General features: G+C 40.2%; 1 protein-coding gene across 1 annotated transcript in view; it reads left to right on the top strand.

Annotated features, from left to right (window-relative positions):
• CDKAL1 (CDK5 regulatory subunit associated protein 1-like 1) overlaps positions 1-23358 on the top strand; it is a gene marked incomplete at its 3' end in the record, with an annotated part of 265833 nt that overhangs the window by 11397 nt on the left and 231078 nt on the right. The window contains exons 2-3 of the mRNA XM_008944761.1: positions 161-257; positions 11996-12038. Coding sequence (XP_008943009.1) covers positions 161-257; positions 11996-12038 — 140 coding nt within the window. The remainder of the gene's footprint in view (positions 1-160; positions 258-11995; positions 12039-23358) is intronic.

The raw sequence follows: 23358 nt of genomic DNA, 5'->3' as shown, positions 1-23358 counted from the left end.
TGTAGGGCTTGTTGGCTGAGTTGGTTGGTTTGGTGTCTCAGACACGTAGAATTTGCATCTGACCTGGGAATGTTCTCACTGTGGCTGCTTTCCTGTCTCACATGCACAGTATGACTGCTTTGAAGCTGAAAACAATAACACTCTGTCTGTCCTTCTTTAGGAAAGCCCAGGAAGGGAAGAAGAAAGTGGTTCTAGCAGGCTGTGTGCCACAAGCCCAACCTCGCCAGGACTACCTGAAGGGCCTGAGTATTATAGGGGTATGTATCTTAATCCATTAGAAACCAAAGGTTTTCATAAGTGTTTTCAATATCAATATATAGACTTTGTTGCTTTTCTGCTGGAAAAAGCAGCAGAGAAGCCTTTGGGCTGAAGCACTGGGTGTACTTGAATGACCTTTGTAAGAGAGTTATGAAAATCCAGGAGTCACAGCACAAGCTAACAAAGATTCTTCATGGCTCCAGCCTTTAGCTGAAAACTGTGAATTCGTGAAAGGCATGTTTGAGTTGACGTGCTGTCATTGGATTTGGTGTGTGAGAATTAGCTGTCCTGTATGATCTTAAGCCAGAGCAGATGACTGCCCAGCATGGTCTCTGCATTGGCAATGTAAAGAGGTCAACATATTGCTGCTTCAGTGGCATGGACTTAGACTGGAGCTAAGGTGTAATAGGAACAGCAACACAACTGTTCCAAAGCTCTTAGAAGAACATTAGATTATACAGATGCAGTTGTTCAGAGTAAATTAGAACTAAAAGAATAGTTGGTATGGAATTAGGAAAATGGTGGCATTATTGGAATTTTCATAAAAATGGACTTTTTGCTGTTTGAGTGTTAATTACTGCTGTCACTCCAAGTGGTTTATCTCCCAGTTTTTTTTTTCTCAGCTACAGTAATGCCTATAAATTATCTCAGTGCCCAGAAATGGTATTCAGGGGCTGTAAAAAGCCACAGTATTCTCTGTAGAGGATATTACACTGGTAGTTCAGTTCAAAGGAAGAAACAAACTTTCCATTCCCCTCTGCAGTCTTACTTTACACAATATAGGCAAGAGAACTGTGGTGCATTGTCACCTCTAAGACTCCAGGTAGTTAAGTGCAAGTGACTCTGTGCAGTAGGATAGGAAAAACAAAAAATAAATTAGGATAAAATGAAAAAAAAAAAAAAAGAGAATAAAAGAGGATTTGCTCTTGCCTAAGAGACAACATATTTCTGTGATCTGCAACTGGTTGTCATAACGAATAGGATGATATCTACACATATGAAGACAGGGGAAGAAAATGAGTGAGTTGCTATCCTTTGGCCAAGACTGTAATCTGATGCTTCAGTTCTGCTGAATTTAACTTAGGAAATTTGTGGGACCCAAGGTTTGAGGTGTTTTTATAAATTATTCGTTTCTTTCCTTTTTTTTTTTTTTTAAACTGTCCTTTTTAGCTGACATGTAATTTCTGAAAATGAGCCTCTTCATCTAAATTTTTGGTACTTAGAACCAGTGTTTAGTGAAAGATACTTGTAGTTTTTTCTTTATTACAGAAAGATTTCTGTTAGGGGTAGAATTAGGCTGTTAATGCAGTGTTCCTGAGTACTTTTGAATTGAACCTGAAAATACTGAAATGTGATCTTTGCAATAAGGATACTGTCTTCTAACTGTCATTGATGTGGTAAAATTTACTGTGCTTTAAATAATAGATGCTTCAGCTCTGAAAAGTCTTAAACTTTAGGCATAACTGTTAAGAGAAGCAAAGCCAGAAGCAGATACTGTCCATGTTTTCAGTTTGTATATTTTAAGATTTTTCCTCTCATTTTACAAAGTGTGTGTGAGAGGGTGACTGTATTTGAAAGGATACAAGTTGTTATCTTACTATTGCAAAATATTTTTGAAAGGCAGTTTTGACAGAATTGAGAAAGAGAAAATGTTCTGTTGGCAGTAGGATATTGATTCTGGTTTAACTTTTTAAGCATGGAGAGTACAGTTTTGGAAATGTTGCTCTACTGCCAGGTTGGTCTCATCTTCAACTTGGCTGAGCAATGCAGTTGATTTATTGCTGCTTATGTAAGCTCTGCTGTTTTTTAAAATTTATTTTTTTTTAAGAACTGTGTTGTTTGAGCATGTGGTTATTTACCAGTGATTATAAGTCCCTTGGGGCAGCTTTCTGAAGGCAGAGTGTGTCAGAGGGCTCTTCTACTCATCTTCTTGTGATGGAGGAGGAAGTTGCAATGTAACTACAAGAGCAATTCTAGTAACTTGGGGCTTGTTTTGATCTGAACTTGAGAAATACAGGACTGAACTTCCACCATTCTTTATCACTTGGTTTGGGCAGAAGGGAAGGAAGGGCAGCTTCATATCCCTGTTGTCATTTGTGATGTTACTGTGCTTTTGTGTTTCTCTCAAGTTATTGCTGTTGTTTGAAGATGATGTGGGTTGGTGCACTGGTGTAAGCTGCACATAAGGCAAACCATAAAGTAACGTGGCCCAGCTAAGGGGCTGTTTTCCAGAAGGGGGAAGCTATGGCTGGTAATAAAGCTGCCAGCTGTGAGAAGTACACAGAATACATAATGATGCATTATATAGGTTCACAGCTGTTTATGCTTGGGTGGTTTCTAGAGCTTACTCCTGTAGGTTTGGAGTAGTGTCCCCACTTCAAACTCAAGTGCACATACAGTACTGCAGAGAGAAACTGCCATAGTTAGAGTTGTCTCTGACTTTTCCTTGGAAGCTGCTAAAGAGAAGAATATGTGACTTTTGTCTATGCTGATTATTTTGAGGGTGTTATAGGGTAAGGGAAGGAAGGGACCAGGAGGAATGAAAGATTTAGCAGACTGGTTCTGTTCTGGGACTCGTGGTTGTAGGTAGTTGTGGTGTTTCCTCACTACGTGAGCTGCATACAAAGGCATCCAGAACCCTTGTTCCCAGTGGCAAGCTGACCAATTGGAATGGGATGAGGTGTTTTGTTTCTTTGACACTTGTCTGGAGTTTTAAGATGTTTGGTGTCCAAATGATGCTATGTGTTGGACCCCCTCACCAGTTTACTGAGCGTTTATTCATAGGTCTTAAGGTGCTTCACAAACTGTGTGCCTGTGCTCTGAAATCATCAGGCTTACAGGATACACTGAAAGCATGGGACCCACTGTACATATGTCTTCTGTTAGAGGCATGCAACAGCTCCACAAAGGAGTGAACCTCTTCTCTTTCTGAATGAGAATGTCAACCCCAATTCAGCTCCCTTTCCCAGCTTTCCCCACGTAACATCCAGCATCAAAGACCTGTTGTCTTCTGCTGTACACCCATTTCCCAAGGAGAGAACTTCAGCCCATTCTTTCATCTGCACAGAACACACCCAGTGTCACCAAGGCTGTAATCCTCCCTCTGCTGCTGTGCTCTGACTCAGAAGGTGCAGATCCTGTGTATGGTAGAGTTACCTCAGACTCTTTTGCTAAGTTGAGCCAGGAGAAACAGAGAGCCATGAAAACCTCTCTGCTGGGGCTCCCTGCATCCTCCTGACCTCCAAATAACCCTTTTCTCTGCCTGTTCTACTAAGCAAGGCAAGCTTCATGTAATGTTTTTAGTATCTGGTATGAAACTGTGGAGTGTGATTAGTGGAAGTCCTGAACTCTCCCAGTAGCAGCACATAACAACACGAGGAGTACTGCTATAAAGTCGATGATTCCGTATAAAAAATGCTAAGTACTTTACCAAAAAAAGGCGCTTGACTTCTCAAGCTGTACATCTATAATTGGCACACACTTTAAAATTTAATGTGCCTTAGTTCTCCATTTGTAAAACCCTTCAGTGAGCAGAGCATTAACAGTGCCCTTGTGAAAGAAAAATCAGTGTAACATTACCGAGGTGCCAGATGCTGCTACATCCCTGCTGCTTTGGTGTCCTCACCGAGGGTGATACCTGGTATAATATTTCTGATGTTCAGTTCATACAAGTTCCAATGAAGTTTGCAAACCAGAGGTAATGTTACTTCCCTACCTTGCAGAGTTTGTAAGGTCAGACTGCACTGAAGACTTCTCTGCTGCCCTTAAACCAAACCCTTGCATAAATGCAAATATCCAGCCTGTACTTTGTGAAAGACAAATTTGATGGAGTTTATTTGGAATGATTTGAATAAGCAGAACTTCTTGGAGAGTGTGCTGAAAGCCTGGGAACAGGTGCACACTGTTCTTCTCTAATTTACAGCCAAGAATGATTTCATGCAAAATTCAAGCTCAGTCAGTACTTCTCAGCTGGCTGGCTTTGGCTTTTGAATTACTGTGCTGGTGTTCAAAAAGGATGCTTGAACCTGGGAAGTCAGGAAAGAATTGCAGTTAAGTACTTGCTTTTAAGCTGAAAATTGGATGTGTAAATGGAAACTCTTTCTTTCCACAGTGATTACGTACTGTCCTATGAATCAAAAGGTGTAGGAGTTAATTTAGATGAGAATTATACTTCAGCTGCATCCATGTTTAAGAGTGAAAATCAGTTTGTGTTTTTCTGGGATAGTTTCCTTCCCTTTAAAGTTTGTGTAGAGCATGCTCTCAGAATACCTCCCTAAACCAGAATATTGCTCATTACTATCGTCATGGTTGTCAGCAAAGGTTTTAAACACAGATGTTGTCCCTCTGAAGCCAAAGTAGCTAGTCATGTGCCTTTTGAAGTTATGTATTAAGGCCTGGATTTATGCTGCCTGAGTGCTGTAATTTGAGAGCCTGTTTTGCTCAGCTTCCTTTATGGTCAATGAAGATAATTTTCTCTAAGATAATTTAGATTTTTAGAAGATCTGAAGTGATTTTTGAAGCCTTGTATACTCCTTTTACTGACCTTAGAGAAGGGACAGGCTGAGTATGCTTTTAACATCCAACATCTGACAGAGCTGCCTAAACAAGGTGGGATGAAACTGAGAGTTGGTGAATGTGAGTTAAAATATGTAGGATTGCAAAGAGAGGGTTGTAATTACCTGAGATTATTTTATTTATGTAGTAACCAGTTTGTTTCTTATTGATGTGAATGTAAATCAAAGACGGGCAGGGTTTTTCCTAGATGAGAAAAAGCTTGTTTTGCTTCAAGTAGTTCTGTATTAGTGTGTCTGCTCACTCCCAGGGTTTTCATGAGCAGCTGAGTGCTGGTGATGTTTCCTTCAGCAGTAGTCTCATGCTGTGCAACCAAGCTGTAGCCCCTTCCTATTTTGTGGGTACCCTGTCCTCAGTTTCTCTCAACCCTTGGCTAAGGTTTTTTTTTTTGTTAGTTTGTTTTGCAGTGTTTTTTCAAAAATGTTTCTAGTCTTCAATGTTTCTGCTTTTTGTCCCTCCTTCACTGACTTCAAGATCTTTTTTTTTGTGATAGTCACTTGCCGATACTAGATGTGCTTAGACACTGCTTGTGTTATCTCAAAGAAGTTTCTCCCCTCTGGGAAGCTCAATCACTGTGCCAAGGGAATGGCAGTGGGGTGAGGCTATGGGAGTAATTTCTTGAGAGTTGTCACTCTTTTGTCACTGTCAGAGAAGGTCTGTACCTTCACACCTTCTGTGGTGGGAAGACTTTTCATTCCGTGCTGAAAGGAAGTGTGCTGTGGAGAGCAACTACATTCTCTCTGGGGAGGGTCCAGGGGAGGGCTGGCTGTGATGAGGACCTAGCAGCAGTGGTAACTGTGTCAGTAGGTGTGAGAGCTGAGGCTCATCAGAGGGCAAAACCACAAACTCCTTGGCCAGAATACCACTGGTGGCAAGTGTCAGAGGTCTCATGCTTTGTCTCTGGTTTGGTTTTATTTGCTGCTTAGTCTACCAGGTTAATCAGTTGTCAGCCAGACAATGTGAATCCCTTGTGACCACTTAGAAGAAATGGCACGTGGGATTGCAGGAATTACTCTGTCATCTCATGATTTGGAGACAACAGGGAGTGTGATGTATTCTACACTCACAAGTGCTGAGGTATCACTGCACTAAGAATCAAAAGTTAATTTGAGGGAAACTGCTGATTTGAATGTCAGAAAGCTTCTTAGCTCCTACAAGGATTTTTCATCACCTGTAGGGACTCTTCTGATGCAGAGAAAGTTCAAGTCACAGATAGAGATATCTTCTGGAGGAGCTGAAATACTCACTTTGTTGGATTTAATGCTCTTCAGAAGAGACCAGGATGGCCATATGTAACAGGCAGTGGTGTACCTCCAGAAAGCATGAGCACAGTGACATTTGGCAAAGGGCACTCTGCCTCTGGTGTAAATCTGTTTCCTGCAGGTGACTCCATCAGAAGTGATCTCTGGGGCTGTATGAAGAGGCGAGGAATCAAATACTTTTTCTTTTACCATATAGACTTCCAGGAAACCTTATACATTCTTACCTTTTTTTGCAATGTGTAGTTGGGACAGATCATTCCTCAGCTTCTTCAGTGATGCAGCTTGAACCAAACGACTATTTCTGTGATGCTTTAGATGACTGTGTAGCGGACTTCATTAAAAGGTGGTCCGTGTCCTCCAGAAAATATTGGGCATTCATGAATTGCTTGTTTTCACAACCACCCTTGTCATGGTTTAAGTCCAGCCAGCCACTAAGCACTGTGCAGCTATTCCTCCCCCTACCCAGTGGGATGGAGGAGAACTGGAAGAAAAAGGTAAAACCTTGTGGGCTGAGATGAGCACAGCTTGGTAGAATGACACAATAATAACAATAATACTAATGAAAGAATATATAAAGCAAGTGATGTACAGTACAGCTTCTCACGACCCAGAACCTGACGTTCAGCCCGTTCCTGAGCTGCCATCCCTCGTCCCCCTGGCCAGCTCCTATCAGCATGACATCATATAGTATTGAAGATCCCCTTGGCTATTTTGGGTCAATTGACCCTCACAGCTTTTTGTGAAATCTTAACTCTATCTGAGCCAAACCCAGGACAAACCTTTATTTTCTTGTCATGCTTGCAGCCCCAGAGAAAAGCATGGGGAGGCTCTTCTCTCGGAAAAGACCATTAAGTCATTGGACATCTTCACTAAAAAACCCTAACTTTGCTTTTATGTAGTTTAGGACTTTCTGCCTGGCTTTGATTGTAAGGGAGATCTGAAGAACATGTCTACTGTCTTGTGTTGGTCCTGTCACTTCAGAAAGAGATTGGTCCAAATACCTTCACCCAGTGTTTCTGTCTATATTTCAGTGGACACAGTAAACTGAACGTCTCTGTCTTTCTAGATGACAGTGCAGGTGATGTTGAAAACACAAAAGTAAAACTTTATTAATAAGTCTTGGTTGGGAGATGGTTGATGCATCATGGAAAGTACCTAACCTTGAATAGGATGTGAAACAAAACAAGATGTCTTATGTGTTCTTTTACTGTCGTTGACTTACACGTAAGGTAAGGGAGTATATAACATCTGGACCAAAGACAAGTTGAGAGTGTATCCTAAACTAACCTTGGCTAATTATAATGCTAAAATATACACCCACCCCTAGGGTAAAATTGAGCATTCTAATCAGGGAACCTCCCTGAAGCGTTTTAATCATTAGCCAGCATTCATAGATATGTTGTAGGACATACAGAGGGGTAAGAGTAACCAACTGAGTGTCTTCTGCTGACAAATATTGTGTGCCCTGCAGCATGGGGTGTGCTGGCTGCTGTTAAATGCCTGGTGTCCTGTTCTGCAGGGTACAGCTACAGACCTCTCAACTCTGTGCAGATTGTTTTTTTGCACATTGGGTGAGGAACCTTTATTAGGGACAACACAGGGTCTCTGTAGAGATCCTGGTGCTTCCCTTAAGAGAATGTCAGGAACTTTCTCTTACTTTTGTGATAAGGTTGACGGATATTCTAGATGACTTTCCTAGATGGTTTTCTTTGGTCTGAGGCTCACTGAGTTCTACAGAGTACAAAATCTCAGGGTAGAAGTTCAACATCTCACTTAACTGCTTATTAAGAGTATTCAGAATTTATAGGACCTGCCTTAAGGGTTACTTTTTTTTCAGTCCATCTCCCGCAAAACAATTTCAGGATATTAATGCTGCTTCTGAGGCAGCTTTGATCATGTCTGAGAGCTTGGAAGAATTTGCATGACCATCCTCAGCATGCTTGTCTGTATGCACTCAGATGGCCTGGTGTGAGACTGCAGACAGCCCATTACAAGTGTGTTTTTGGGCAGTTTACACCTGACAGTCACCTGCTGAATGTGGCTGTGACAGTACGAAGGGAACTGGGGGACTCCTGATGATAGATGGACCATATGTGCATTTCTGTACTCCTCTTGCTAATGACTGGGGCTTAGCTGGATTGCTCAGGGCTTCTGTCTCTCAGTGGAGTGCTGGGTGTGCTGGGAGGTGCATGGTTGGGAACGTGACTGGATCACAATAGTGTGTTCAGGAGTGACCTGCAGCTTCAGCCTTGGCATGAGTTGCATCATGTCTTCCTTGTGTGTCTGAGGGCTGGATGCACGGGGTTGCTGAGCTGTACTTAAGCCTAGCTCTGATCCCACCAGGAAGGTTCAAAGATTTTTCCTGGTCTTAGTTTCAGCTTGGGCATTATGCTTTGATACAACTCTCTTTCCTTGCTTTTTGACCAGCCACTTTGCTGCTTTGTCTAATCCTTCATCCCATGGGCCTTGACTGTGCTCTTGTCCTATATCCATCTCAGCCTAGATTTCTACATCACCCCTGATTTCTGGGTGGGTTTTTGTGTGTGTGTAGTCCTGCTTGGCTGCCTGCTGCAGTCTGCCACTACCTTTTGTTCTATCTAAGTCCTAATGGACTGTTTGTAATGGACAAAATGTCCATCAGGTGTATGCTTATACCAGAAACAAGATCTTACAGGATCTGTGGAGCCAAGTGTGGTGCACTAACTACATCCAGCAGTAACATACCTGCTGTCAGTCCTGAAGGTTTGGTTTATTTGGACTCACTGCAAAGAAATGCTGAGGAATGGTGTCTTTTCCCTTCATGTACCACTAAGAACCACAAAGAACCTTTAAGTGTCTGTGCTTCATGGGCTTCTCAGTGCCTGCTGGAGACATTATTTGGTCTCTACTCAAGATGGTTTACAGATGCCTTTGATGCCACTCTAGAACAGAATTATCTGTAAGGTTGGGAGATTTGGGGGAAGGAATCTTCCTAACCTTTGCATACCAAAGAAAATTTCATTACCATGACTTTGTGATTTTTTTTTACTTTTTATTTTTTTCTCCTTTTTTTTTCCACAAAGGAATCCTCTAAACCCTTCCCTATTCTCACTCCAGACTCACCTCAGTTTTACAAGAATACTTTAATAAATGCAGATTGGAAGCATTCCATATTTTCTTCTTGAGTACTTGTGGCTTTAGTCAAACAGTTTCCAATAATATCAGCTGAAAAATACTTAACGTGAGAAGTAACTCATAAGGCAGAATAAACATCCATTTCTAGGTGCAGATCTTATTACCTCTGAGACTTATAACTTTAATTACTAACATGAACTGTCTTCTTGACAGATACATTCAGAGTAATTTAATTTATACAATAAAATGAAAATACATTATACTGGCTGGTGTTTTTTTTCTGTATCTTTATTTAACAGGGTGTTTGGAACTATGCAAAAATTCCCCAGATTTACAATACAGAAAGTAATCATAGATGGTTCAGGTTATGAACCAACCAGGCTTCTCTTTATTTAAAATTATTATGAACTTACAGTTTACTATTGAGCTATGTAGCAGTAGTATTTTAGGCAATGTATTTGGCACAGACTCTGTATTCTCTGTATATATTTATAGTTGTAAATGTATACACTTCTGTTTTCAAGTTGTCTTTTTATTTTTTAAAAAAGTAGAAAGTCTATAAGTATCTCAGCTCATAATTTTTTGACTTCTGTCTAAAAGGGATATGCACACAAGTATGTAAATACCTTATGTGTGCTTTCTGTACAAGTAGACTGCTAAATATTGACATGTCTATAATATATAGAACCATAGAATGTTTTGGGCTGGAAGGGACTTTAAAGGTTGTCTAGTCCAAGCCCCTTGCAGTAGTCAGGGACATCTTTAACTAGATCAGGTTGCTCAGAGCCTCACCAAACATGACCTTGAATATCTCCAGGGGTGGGGCCTCTATCACCTCTCTGGGCAGCCTGTTCCAGTGTTTCACCACCCTTATAGTAAAGAACTTCTTCCTAATGTCTACTCTAAATCTGCCCTGCTGGAGTTTCAAACCATTGCCCCCCTCCTATCACTACATGCCCTTGTAAGCAGTCCTTCCCCAGCTTTGCTGTGGGACCCTTCAGGTACTGGAAGGCCACCATAAGGTCTCCCTGGAGCCTTCTCTTCTCCAGGCTGAGCAACCCCAGCTCTCTCAGCCTGTCCTTGTCACCTGCAGGAGAGGTGCTCCATCCCTCTGATCATTTTTGTGGCCTCTTTTGGACCTGCTCCAACAGGTCCATGTCCCTCCTGTGTTGGAGGCTCCAGAGCTGGACCAGGTAGTCCAGGTGAGGTCTCCTCAGAGCAGGGGTGCAGAATCACCTCTCTGCTTTTGATGCAGCCCAGCACATGATTTGCTTTCTGGGCCATATGAATGTAATACATAAAAGTATTTATACATTTTAATAAACTTATTAACATGCCAATATTAGTGATACTTAAACATAATTTCTAGAGTGCATAACTAAGATACTGTATTCAGAAATCTGCTTGAGATTTGTGTTTTGAAAAGGCTCCATTTCAGAAGGTTTAAAAAAAAATTAAAAATATAGTTTTACATGGACTTGATCCAACATTGGGACAAGGAAAGGAACAGACTCCCACTGACTTGAACTGGGAACACTAGATCAGACACCAACTACTGATGAGCTTTGATTTTTGAGCTGCTATTAGACTAATTGGAAAATTAATGTGACATAGAGATGATAGTGCAGATGTTTTTACAGGGAAGGACAACCTCAGTGTTTTAAGGGCACAGACTTAATGACTTTGGTACAAGGGATCCACGTTCCAGGCTCTTTGTTGCAGACCAGGTTCTGCTCTTGAAGGCTCTGCAGCTTGTGCTGTTCTGCTTGTTTTTGAAACAAAGCAGAAAAGAAACTCCAAGGGAATGGATGCAAAAATCACACTAGATCTAGTTCATACAATGTACAGCTAGAATGTTTAAAAAAGAATATTGTGGGGAAACTATCAACTAGTTTAAATGTGCAAAATAGGCTTTCCTGTGTTGTATGTAAACGTGTATGCACATATATAGTAAACATTACATAGAATAGGTGTTTGGATTAAAGTTGTAGGAAGAACCTCAACTTCAAGAGTTTTCTGAGTGTTTAATTCTGCACTGGTAATGCTGATTCCTTCTACTCAATATACCAAAATCTCTGTAGTATACTGGCCATTAACTTTAATTAAAGACTAATGTGTCCAGTAAGAACTAACTGAACTATTTATCACAGTGTGGGTGAACTTTGGCAAATGTAACACTAAAACATAAATTTGTTGTCTTTGCTCTGTCACGGTCATTAAATGCTATCCTGTTTTGTGAAAGGCATCAGGGTTCCAGGACAATGTCTTGTTCCCTTAAACTTGACCACAGTGTTTTAAATTTGTTCCCATATTCCAGTGTCTTTCCCCTGCAATACTTGCTTCTTCTTCTCTCCTATAGTCTGCCCTCACAATATACTCAGCTTCTTGTTACCATCTACTATTCTGGGGTTGAAGCTGGGGAGAAGGGAGCACTTAGGGGCTGTTAGAGCTGCCTGGGTGGTGGGCACCCAGCTGTGGGTGACCACTGCCTTTCACAGAACACAAACAGCAGTTCAGGCTTGAACTCTTTTCTAGGGTCCCTCTTTTCTAGCTGTTTGATTTTTGCCAAACTTAGAGCAACTTCCTATTTTTGAGGACAAAACTTGGTTTAAGTTAGGTGGTGAGTTTTCAAGTTACTTTTGGTGGATGAACTGAGATGCACAGGAAAAAATAGTGGCTAAAAACATAGCTCCCAAACTCTTCACTCCCTCTTAATCCAGAACACACTTTTGAAAGAGGAGTTTATATAAAGTATGTCCAGTTGTTGTCTACTTAGATATTGACCTTAGCAGATAGATCGTGTAGTAGAAGTTGTGGAGGAAACTATTAAAGGTAAGTATCACACGGGAAATAATTGCAGCGAGTCTGAAAGATGTAAGCATTAGCTAGCAGAAGTGCTGCTGTTATGTTCTTTATCAACCTGCTTGCTTTCTCCTGTAGGTAAATGTTTGAGCAGTCCAATACTTTGCTGTATACACTTTGTATAAGTCATAATTCCAGAAATCTTTTCAGGCAGGAGCTCTGGCCTGTTGGATTCATAGGTAAATGATCCAGGGGAGACCTGAGGAAATCATATAAGTTGCGTCAGTGTAGGTGGGCATAGAGTATTATTTAAAGTTTCTGCTCTGTCTTAATTCTGCTATGTCTCTACTTTCTTATGTTTAGTCCTCTCGTGTTGTCTCCTTTTGAGATGTTTTGGCTCACTTCCCTAAGCTTTCCTCAGCAGGACAGATAAATTATCTGCTGGTTTAATGTTCTGTTGCAACTGTGTTCCTTGTTCTCTCTGGCTGTGTTTGTGTGTGTGTACAATTAGGACTTTGCAGAGAAGGGGGAAAAGACAGTATTGTTTCTGCAGCATGACTAGTAAACATTTGCTATTAAATAAATATATTGGTCTGGGTCTTTCTGGGTTACCTAAGTTTGTCTCCATTACTTATCAGGCCATAAAAATTACTGTTCCATGAAGCTTTAAATTACAAGGCTTAGTTTAATTGGCTGTACTTTCAATATAAACAAGTGTCTAGTCCACAAGACATTGCCTGTAACTTTAGTGCTGGAGTATGAGGTTTTTGAAGTACAGCATGAAAATGTAGAAACAGTGCAAAATTTCAAAAGATTGGGAAAAAAAAAAGCTTCCATGAAGAAATTGTGTAGTGTGGTAAAGCTTCTTGAGTTTGTGTTTGAAGGCCTTAAGGTTTCATGTTGCTTTGAATGCTTTGAAAAATGAAACCTGTACTCTATTGTACCCACAACCAAAATGTTTCCCAGTTTGTCCTTTCCTTATGGCATCTTATTTTGTGAGGGGTTCAACTTACCCTACCATACAAAGAGGAAATATATTCAGTATATTCATATTAGTTATTAAATAAGCCAGACTGTTTTCCCAGATGCACCATGGTGTGTATGACAATGTGTTGGAAATTGGGATGCTCCATGATTTTTACAACAGTTCAGTATTGCAGATCCCTATCTAATTTTCCTGAATTTTGTTTACTCTTCAGGGAGTACGATGATAACCTGGGTCAGCATGCCCTCCTTGTACAAAAATGGGCTTTGTGGTATTTATACTGACTCCAGACATTACTTCTTTAATACTGTAGTTACTCAGGTGGTTGTGATGCAGTTGTTACATTCATGCTTTTCTTTGAATTAAGATTGCATTTTACATATTGATGTAATTCTGGAAAATAATTTTCATATAGATGTTAAAAGAAAACTTAAACTTTAAAAAGGGTGAATTTTGGGAAAGATTTTGGTTCCTTTCTAGCTTACCAGAAGTGATTTGAATAAAAAGGCATATGTGGGCTGCTGAATTCCATACATAGTGCAGATTCCTTCAGGGATTTCTCAAAAGGTAATGGAAAATGGGATTTCTGAAGTTTTATTGGAAAAAATAAACCAAAATGTCTTCCCACTGCAAGAGAGACATGAATATACTGGGAGGAGTCCAACACAGCGCCATGAATACGGTAAAGAGACCAAGACTGGAGCATCTCTTCTCGTGGGAGAGGCTGACAGAGATGAGACTGTTCAGCCTGGAGAAGAGAAGGCTCTGGGGGGGTCTTCTCAGTGTTTATAAGTAGCTGAAGGGGGGGATGCAGAGAGGACAGCCAGGCTCTTCTCAGTGGTGCCCAGTGACAGGACCTGAGGTTCCTTCTAAACATCAGGAAACACTTTTTTTGACTGTGAGGGTGACCAAGCATTGGCACTGACTAGGCAAGTGGTGGTATCTCCATCTCTGGGTATTTCCAAAAAATATCTGGATGTGGCAACTGGCTCTTGGTGGCTAGTGTTGCACCAGATGACCTCAAGAGATCCCTTCCAGCTGTAACCCTTCTGTGAAAATAGAATTTCAATTGGAAAGAGAACTGACAAATTGACAGAGGTCATAGCGTATGATAACAGCTTACTTTTGTAAAAGCCAACCGTAAAAATAAGAATTTTTACTTACAATTATTTCTTTAATTTGAATTTATTTAAAGATACCACAGTAATTTATATATTTGGGAAGCATTGTCTGCTATTGAAGCTTGTTCTCGTATTTTATGAAAGAGTCTGACTGTGAACTTTCATTATCCAAGCGAAATAAAATACTGTAGATAACAGGACTGTTGGTTAAGAATATTTACAGTATAAAAAAGATACATGGTAGAAGCTTAAATTCATGTATGTAAAACCAAATGAAATGTAACCAGCTCTCTTCATGAATCTACATCATTAGTAACAATTTCTGAAACTGCAGATGGGTTCAGGAAGCAAAGGTGGTGTGGGATGAGGGATTAAATGCAAATTCTGAAGTCAGAGCCAGCTGGTATCAGTAAGTTTTACATTGGATGTCTGTCATAATTATACAATTTTCTTCACCTATTTTGTAAAAAGAAAATCAGAAAGTTGCATGAGTGGTATACTCCTGTAGAGTGGCTATCTATATGTTTAAAGTCTAAAAAATATTGAAAGTTTAAAAAGATGGTTTGATGAATATTTAAACTGAGTAAGTTTAAACTACATAGTGTGTGGACTCTGTAGGCAGCTGTCTCTGGAGATCCCTAACCGAGCTGCCTGCTTTTTCTTCCCAGATTCTGTGGTGGTTATACCATAGTTGCCAGTTTTAAATCTAAAAGGGTAGCTTTCTTTGGGTTCCCCTCTATTATGGGCACTTTAGATTTTTCTTGGATGCTTGAATTTTGTAGCGCACAGTTTGCAAAGAGGGGAATTTGTAAAAAGGATTTGCTGCCCCCTCCCCTTTTTATTTTTCCCCCCCCTAATAATCTTTCTAGTTTTCCAAGGAAATGGATCCCCTTTTGGATTTTTTTGAAAGCTTACTGTGCTTCCAAAGAAAATTACTTTCTTGGAGTTGTTTAGATCTCTTTATATGAAATGTGAAAGAGTTGCTTCTAGCTTTATTTCTCAGTCTTGAGGACACTGTCAGGAAACCCTCTTCAGAACACTGTCATTCTGCTGATTCAAGAGATGGTTTCCAGAAGTAGATCTTTATGGTCGTCTTCACCTCATCTCTCTGAAAACAGCATAATTGCTAGTTCCCAACTGTCCCTTGAGATAATTCTCATAAACATTTTTTTTATGTGACTTTATCCTAATAAATATTAATTTCCAGAATTGATCTTTAATAACTGTGTAGTGTTTGTATGTGGATCATGGCTGATGGATATTTATACCATGTCCTAAGATGCATTTTGACTAGAGGCATCTTCAGGTACTCTTACTATGCTGTTGTGATTTATAATCTGAAACCTCTATACCCTCTGCTAGGAGCTGGACAAGTTAAATTTGATCTCTGTCTCAAAGTGACAGCCACAATCTTGGAGCCAAAGTGTGTCAGACTTACTGGTATACAGAAGAGTTTCACTGTGCAAGGCTCTGATTTAACAGCCTAGTTAATCTTGCTTCATCTGCACATTACCCAAATTGTAAGAATTGCTGTAATCCTGTCTTATATCAATGAGGCACTCATTTCTACTTAATTTCCTGGTAACATGTTATGATGACATGGTATGTTAGGAAAGTATTGCTAAGGAGTCGCAGTGTCTGTGAGCTAAGGGAAATCAAGGCTCTAATTTATATATATTCCATCATTAAGTAAATTTTCTGTCCAAAATTTAAAAGCTGTTTGGGCTGATCAGTCTCTACAGGAGGTCCCAGTAAGATGAAGGTTTGTCTTTGAGAAGCACAGAATGTCTTTATGGTGATTGCTCAGGTCAAGATTTTATGAACCACTTTAAAAACTGTCTTTAAAAAAAAAGCATACAATGTGTGTATTCAAGCTTGGATGTAAACAGTTTACAGTAGGCAAGATAATATATTTATTCTGTAAGTCAAAGGAGAAATTTTAACTGCTTAACGTAGAAATTTTTTTCAATGTTTTGTGTTTAGATCTTCAGCAGTTTGTGCCCTTTCTCCCCTTTCTAGGTATGTTAGCTCTCAGATCCCATGTTATTAAAGCTCTCTGGGGGTGGGAGGTGTGGAACCAGAGTATTTGTGTACAGTCTGCTTTTAGCTTAGGCCTTAGGGAGATGAGGGACACAGGTTGAATTGAGTTTAGGCCATATTGTGTCTGTCTAATGCTTTCACAAAACATAGTTTTACAATGGGTCATTAGACTTGATTGTAAAAAACAACCAAAGGAAATTACTTCAGGGTTGAGCCTTTTATACTTCACATAACCTTTCTTGATTTCAGTCACGTTGACCTGTCTGGTGAAGTTGCCCATCCATTCCCAGTTTAAACATTAACCAATATTTGCTAAACTGTTAAATTGTCCTCATGTGGTTAGTAATTATGGATTGCTGATAGTTGCAATGTCAGTCTGTATGAAAATGAGCACACAAATGGTACTTAGGTGCAGAATTTGCACTGGATTGCCTACCTCACAGTGAGTGTGTATATAGATATGGATGTATGCATATGAATGCCAGCATATTAAATAGTATTTGCATGTGCTGTTTGATTTCACTATGATCTGCTGATAACAGATGAAACAATTCCTTTTCAGTGTCTGTGATGGTGGGAAGAGTAGCCTTGACTTAAGAAACTGATGACAAGCCAGAGGAAGAATAAAAATTGGAGTAGTCAGGAGTTCCTTTCTGAGGAAAAGTATCATTTGGCTTCCAGTCAGGAAACTGGCTGTTTGTGCCAAAGTGCAGCTTGAGGAGGGTCAGAGGGAGGGTAGTGGCCTCATGGAGTCCCTGATTCTGTGTCCTTTGAAAGGACATAGAAAGGGGAGGACAGTTTTGGATGGGTTGTTTTATTTATTTCACTGTGTGGTGGGTTGACCTTGGCTGCCTGCCAGACCCCCACCCAGCTGCTCTCTTGCTCCCCCTCCTCAACAGGACATGGGAGAAAATAAGATGGACTAGCTCACAGGTCAGGATGAGGACAGGAAGATCACTTACCACTTACCGTCACAGGCAAAACAGATGCAACTTGAGGAAAATTAATTTCATTTATTGCCAATTAAAAATAGAGTATGATGGTGAGAAACAAAGAGAAAACTAAAACTACCTCCCCCCCATTGCCTTTCTTGCCAGTCAGACTCACTCTTTCATCCCAGACTCCTCTACTTCCTCCCTCCATGGTGCAGAGGACAGGGAGTGGGGCTTGTGGTCAGCCCCACAGCAGCTGCTCTCTGCTGCTCCTGCCTCCCTGTGCTGCTGCCCTGCTCCAGCCCAGGGCCTTCTTGGGGGCTGCAGTCCTCTCAGACTAGTGAGAGTCCCCTCCATGGGGTGCAGTCCTTCAGGAACAGGCTGCTCCAGCGTGGGTCCTCTCCATGCACTGCAGTCCCTGGATTCTGCAGGGCAAGGGGCTATCTGCATTTCACAGACTAAGGTGGTGGAACTCAAGTCAGATTTACACGTGGTGAAATGGCTGTGGCTGAAAGATTCAGCATCACCCATCTGTATGTATTAATCACCAAAGTTAACAGCATAATGTGGTGAACATCACCCCTGACCCTGTCTTGTGTCCCTGGATTGGAAATTTTAGAGCTATTCCTGTAGAAACAAAAATAATTAGAAATTTTCATCGTCACCTAAGAAAATGGCTGTATGTGTAGGAAGTGTCATTACTGAAACCAGTAGCTTTTTATTTTTTTTTTTCATTTTTCTGTTAATTTGAGAACTACTTTGACAACAAGCATTGGCTTAACAAGTACCTGACTTGAAGGTACTTACACCCTAGAGTTTTTAAATGAGGGGCTGCCATTCAGCCGGACACTTTGAGAGCACCAGGTTGCATTTTGATTGCTCATTTCTGACTGTTTGGCAAGAGTGTGACGTTCTGAAGGACGGAGTTCAAAGAAGCAATGCCATTATCTGTGCCAGTATCAGTGCTGCGGGTCAGCTTTGTAGACTGTAATTTAAAGAAAACAGTGGAGCACAATGAGGATTATACAGTAATTATAGGGAAACTACGTCTTCAAAGGCAGATTTTAATTGCTTTTGTTAAATAATAATCCTGTGGCTCACCATAAAAATTGTATCTGCTGGGGCAAGAGATTTCCATTGCCATCAGCTGATTTCTGTTCTTACACCAAAGTTTATAGCTGGTTTTGCTGTGCCTGTTCAAATGCTTTTGGGTGCGCAGCAACTACAGGTTTTAGGTGGGTTTTATAATTATTTTCTTTCAATGTAGTTATTTAATTGATTTGGTTTAGGAAACTGATAGGACTGACTATACCTGCAATGACTTTATTTTGTAAATGGTTCACAGAAACTAGATGGGAGATAAATAGTGCTGTGGAAGAAGTAAACAAGAAACGGGGATGAAACAGATTAAAAATCTCAGTAGCAAAATTGTGACAGCTTGTTGATAAATGAGCCTGTGATGTGCACAGAACTTTTCTTTCAGACCCGTATGTGCACTTTTTTTACACCTCGAATGACTGTCTTGCAGCATCCCTGTTCTCCTGTCCTATTCACATCAGTTAGTCTCAGCTGGGTGTAGCTCTGTTAGAGCATCCTCAGGGCTGGTTAATGCAAGGAGTGCCTTGTTCAAAGCAGTGTCATTTAGTTATTTATAGGAGGAGTACAAATAGGTGGCAGAGGAGCAGAGATGAAAGCTTGCTATTGAATACAGCAGTAGGTTCAGCTCCACATTTCACTCCAAGGCTGTGTTCTGTTCAGCCTGCATACCCCAGGACCTTAGGCAGGTTACCTGTACTGCTGCAGCTGGCTCTGGCAGCCCACCCATCAGCATTTCCCTTCCTCAGAGCACAGCTTGTTTCATCTGATTCACAATTTCTTTTCCTTGGATGTTTCTATCCAAGATCTCCCAAGTTTTTGAGCAGCACCCTAGATCCTAATGAAATTTATTTCTTCACAAAGATGGGGTCAGAGAGTTGGAGAAACTCTTAATGTAGTTGATTCTTGGTGTTGTCCATATGAGATGTTGAATTGTAGCTCCCATCTTGAGTTCACAGCAGATAGACTGTTTAGTTACTTTTTCAGAAAGAGTAACATCACGTCATCTCAGACTAAGTATGGTGAAGCTACTGAATTCTTAAAAAAACCTCCATAGTGCCTTAATAGAGTATCTCAAGTACTTTTCTTGTGTGAGAGGAAAGTGCAGTGGATAAGTAAAAATTAAGTTCTTGAACACTTACATTCTTAATTTAACTTTCTGCAATTTTTATACAAACAGTAATTTCTTGTTAATGCTTATCTCTTTTTTTGTTTTACTTGTGGCACTCTAGTGCTTATGGATTTTGTTATGATTGAATGCTACATTGGAGAAAATACCAAGAATGAAGAGCCATTGTATGTTTAATGGAGAGAAGGTGATGTATGGATTTTAGCAGTCTGGGCCACCTGCAGAGCTCTGCTGAAGTTTGTGATCTGCCTCAATGTATTTAATATCTTGGGTTTGAAATTACAGAAGCCAAATTTTAAAAAGCCTCTGTCCTTCACCTGTGTGACACTCATATTCTGGAGGCTTCCAAAAGAGAATTGTTGTTGGATGCTAATTCCAAGTGCAAGCTGTAACGTGTGTGCTGTGTGCTCAGTAATACCTTCACGTTTCTCTGGAGCTCTTTTTGAGTTGGTGTAAGGTGGAAGGCAATCTTTTAATGAAAGAGTTCTGAATTGCAGAGACTTGGTCAAACATCCCACCCGCTGCCAGCAGCCTGATGGGACTGGTTGTCTGGCCCGGGGGATGCTTTTTGCTGCGATGCTGAGACACACAGGGCAAGATCAGTGGTTCTGCCAGCATTAGTGTGGGTTATTCTTTGTCTGGTCATGGGCCCAGCTCGTACCCACACGAGCTGAAGGAGGAGTTGACTGTTAGACGTCCCCCCCACCTCTGCTGATCTAGAGGAGGAATAATTTGTATTAATTGCTTGACCAGCAGCAGAGCATCTTCCCTGTCTTGCAGTTAAGTTTGGCATTTCTTTGCTCCCTTTTTTGACCACCTTAGGCTCTTTTTTTCTCTTTAACATGTTCTTGACTGGTTTTGTTACTTTCACTTAAGTTTTCTAGTTCTTTTTGCCTTTCATGTTCACTTGATGCTCCTTTGAATCTTTATCACTGCTTTTGGTTCTTCTTTACGTGTTTTGCTGTTGTTTTCTTTGGAGAAATTTACTGCTTTGTTCTCCCTTCATATGGCTTTTCCTTCCTCAGAGACACTGCTGCCATGTGACTTTTTTTCCAGCGTTAGCCTTAAGGAAAGGAAGCTTTGTATTCATTAGGAAGCAAATACTGGTGAAAGGAAATGTGTGCACGAGTACGTGCAATAGTGCTTAATCCTTTTCCCTGAAGATGCTGGAGGAGATCAGAGAGGCTGGTGAGGGACAGTACAGAAGAGTACATTGACTGCCTTGTTGTGAGGGAAAAAGTGTCTTTCAGGGAATGGTGAATAACCTGCAAGTATAATGATGTAACTGGGAAAGGGAAGGAATGGGTAACAGAACAAGCTGAAAACAATAGAAATTGTTGTTGCCAGAGCTGGGTTTTCCATCATCTTTGAGGATTTTCTTTAAACTCATGTTTTGAGCTGCCTTTCTTATCTGCACTGAACTTTGAAGCTAAGAAATGCTGCTCTGTCATGTTTTGGTGGGACCCTGTGTAGCTCCAGAGGGGTGTGCAGGGATGGGGAGGGACCTTCAGTGGATGCCCTCTTCCATCTTTCAAGCAGAGATTATTTCCCAGCAGCTACTGAGAGGTGCTAGCCTGTGGACAGAGTGGAGCTGACTAGTATTTGAAGTACAGAAGGTCTATTAATATGTGGTAGATACTTACAACAATGAAGAGCAGTTGTTACAGCTAAGTGAAGATGGCCAGGCCACTTCCCCTTGCTTATCCTTGTATCAAACTAGCAAAATACCACTCCAGTTTGAACCTAACATCATTAACTTGCCTCTGTGGGTCTAGGTGAGAGGAGTCTGACAACAGCCTGAGGTTCACAGCACATTTAATGTTGTTAGATTCTTACAGCACAGAAATTCCATTACATGTTCCCTTCATATATCTGTGTTCCAAGATCAGGCATTCTCTATCAGGGTCCTGAAGCACATACATCTATGATTAAAGGGATAAGTACATGCCATTAATATTATGTTACTTTTTTGTATCCTTTTTAACCAGTGAAAATAAATGCCTTGAGAATATTTTAATTCTGCACACTGGTTTATCAATATGACACATCTGAAAGCCCTTTTTTAGACTAGTAATATAAGATTTAATGTTCTGATTAATTCCTTCCAACCTCATCCACTATTTGAACAATGCCAAGTAACATGAATTGCATCTACTGACTTGTATGTAAAGGTAAGTTTAATTATAAACTTTGGTCAGTTCTGAAAACGAGAGAGCTCTGATTAAACTGTTTCTAGCTTGAATTCATTTACACTTGCTGTGAGTGGTTCTGCTCTATAAGCTTCCTCCCTGGACTTGGTTAGTGCTACTGTTGTGTTGTCATCTGCATTTAGTAGTGAAAATATGCTATAAAAACTATTAATTAGTGAAAAACTGTTCTGAAGCCTGACCTAAATTGCTAATTGACCTTTTCAGCTTTGTTTTGCCCCATTCTAAGCTTTGAAAGTACATAATAAATGAGATTTAAGATCACTGCTTTTTCTGTTACACATGATGTTGGTGTGAGTTTAATAATGCTGATTAAGCATTTTTTTTTAAAAAAGTTACTTTGCCTTTTATTGAAGGTGACAAAATGTTTATTTTTGAGTTGTCTTGAAATAAGTGTGGAGGGGAAAAAGATACAGCATGTGAAGAAGTATGATTCAGTGTTTATCAAGTTATGTTTTATTAATAGAAACAATGCTGTAAACAGATGCTTTAGTGATTACTTAAAATGAAACAAAATAGTCCTTTTATGGAGTAGAGGAAAATGGATTTAAGGTCACGAATACTGTAAATGAGGGTTTTTTTTGTTTGTTTGGTTGGTTGTTTTTTTTTAATCCAACTGTAGCTGGATATGCCTGCGCTTCTTGCTTTCTGGAAACATTAAACTCTGCTAAACCTCATCTCCCAGTAGTACTTTTTTTTTGTTATTTTTTTTTCCTCTGCTGTTTGGGGTGAAAAGCATAGGGGTGTTATTCTGGAGTACCAGACAGGTTTTTCCAAACCTCGTATTAACTTGAGCTTCAGTGTCATTCAGAATATGGGAGAAACTGCGGCTACTTCGTGTGAAAATAAGCTGCCAGATCTGATTGCTAGAGCATCAATTTCCTGAGCTCAGGCATGGGAGTGGGGTGGGTATTAGTGTTCAGTGGATTGTTGGGAGGTGGTCACAGAGCTGAGGTTTATCTCCTGGATTAAGAAAGTCTTTGAAGATCAGAGGAGTGAGGTCTGATGCTCCCTATGAGTTACAGTCTATGTGCAAGCATCCTAAGTTGTGTGGTTTTTTTTCCCCAATGTATATTGCATATATAATGTATATCATGGAATCATTAAGGTTGGAAAAGACCTCTAAGATCATCAAGTCCAACCATCACCCAGCACTACCATGACCATGTCCCCAGGTGCCACATCTACACGTTTTTTGAACACCTATATGCCTTGCATCTGCAAGGAGGTAGAAGTAGTGCTTCTGGTTAACAAGATTTGCTAAACTACCATAGTGTTGTGGGTCTTTTTCTTATTTTCTTAAGCAAAAATGGATTATAAAGTCATGCCTCCTCTGCAGGCCTGTCATTATTTAATTGGTTTGACACGGATTCTAAATGCATGAATTTTAAATTTTGGGTAGCTTGTTCTTAAGCCTGATTGTTTTAAGAATACTGTGAATTGTCCCACTATTTTCAGCCATGAACCCAAATGCTGTTTAAATATGGCAATGCAATTAAATAGTTTAAAAATGGATAAACTGGTTTATTCCAGATAAACCACAATATTAGGACATAAAAAAAAGGAATGTTCTCTGCTTCTAGTTGAATTTTTATGCTTACCATAATGCAATCGGTTTTGTTATACAAGTAAATAAAATGGTGCCCTGCTTATGATTCTTTAATGAAGCACTAGATTGGAAAATAACTGATTGTATTGTGAGACAAAGGCATTGCTGTTATCATCATGGAAAAGTAAAGTGAACAATTCAGGGAATGTTAGTAGCACAAGTACCATATTACTAAATTCACAGCAGGATGTAAAGACATTTTTTGTCAAATGCAACTGCAAAAATCATGCTT

Source organism: Merops nubicus, unplaced genomic scaffold, assembly GCF_000691845.1.
Source record: "Merops nubicus isolate BGI_N331 unplaced genomic scaffold, ASM69184v1 scaffold4387, whole genome shotgun sequence".
Lineage (NCBI taxonomy): Eukaryota > Metazoa > Chordata > Aves > Coraciiformes > Meropidae > Merops > Merops nubicus.
This window is presented reverse-complemented; position numbering and strand designations above follow the sequence as displayed.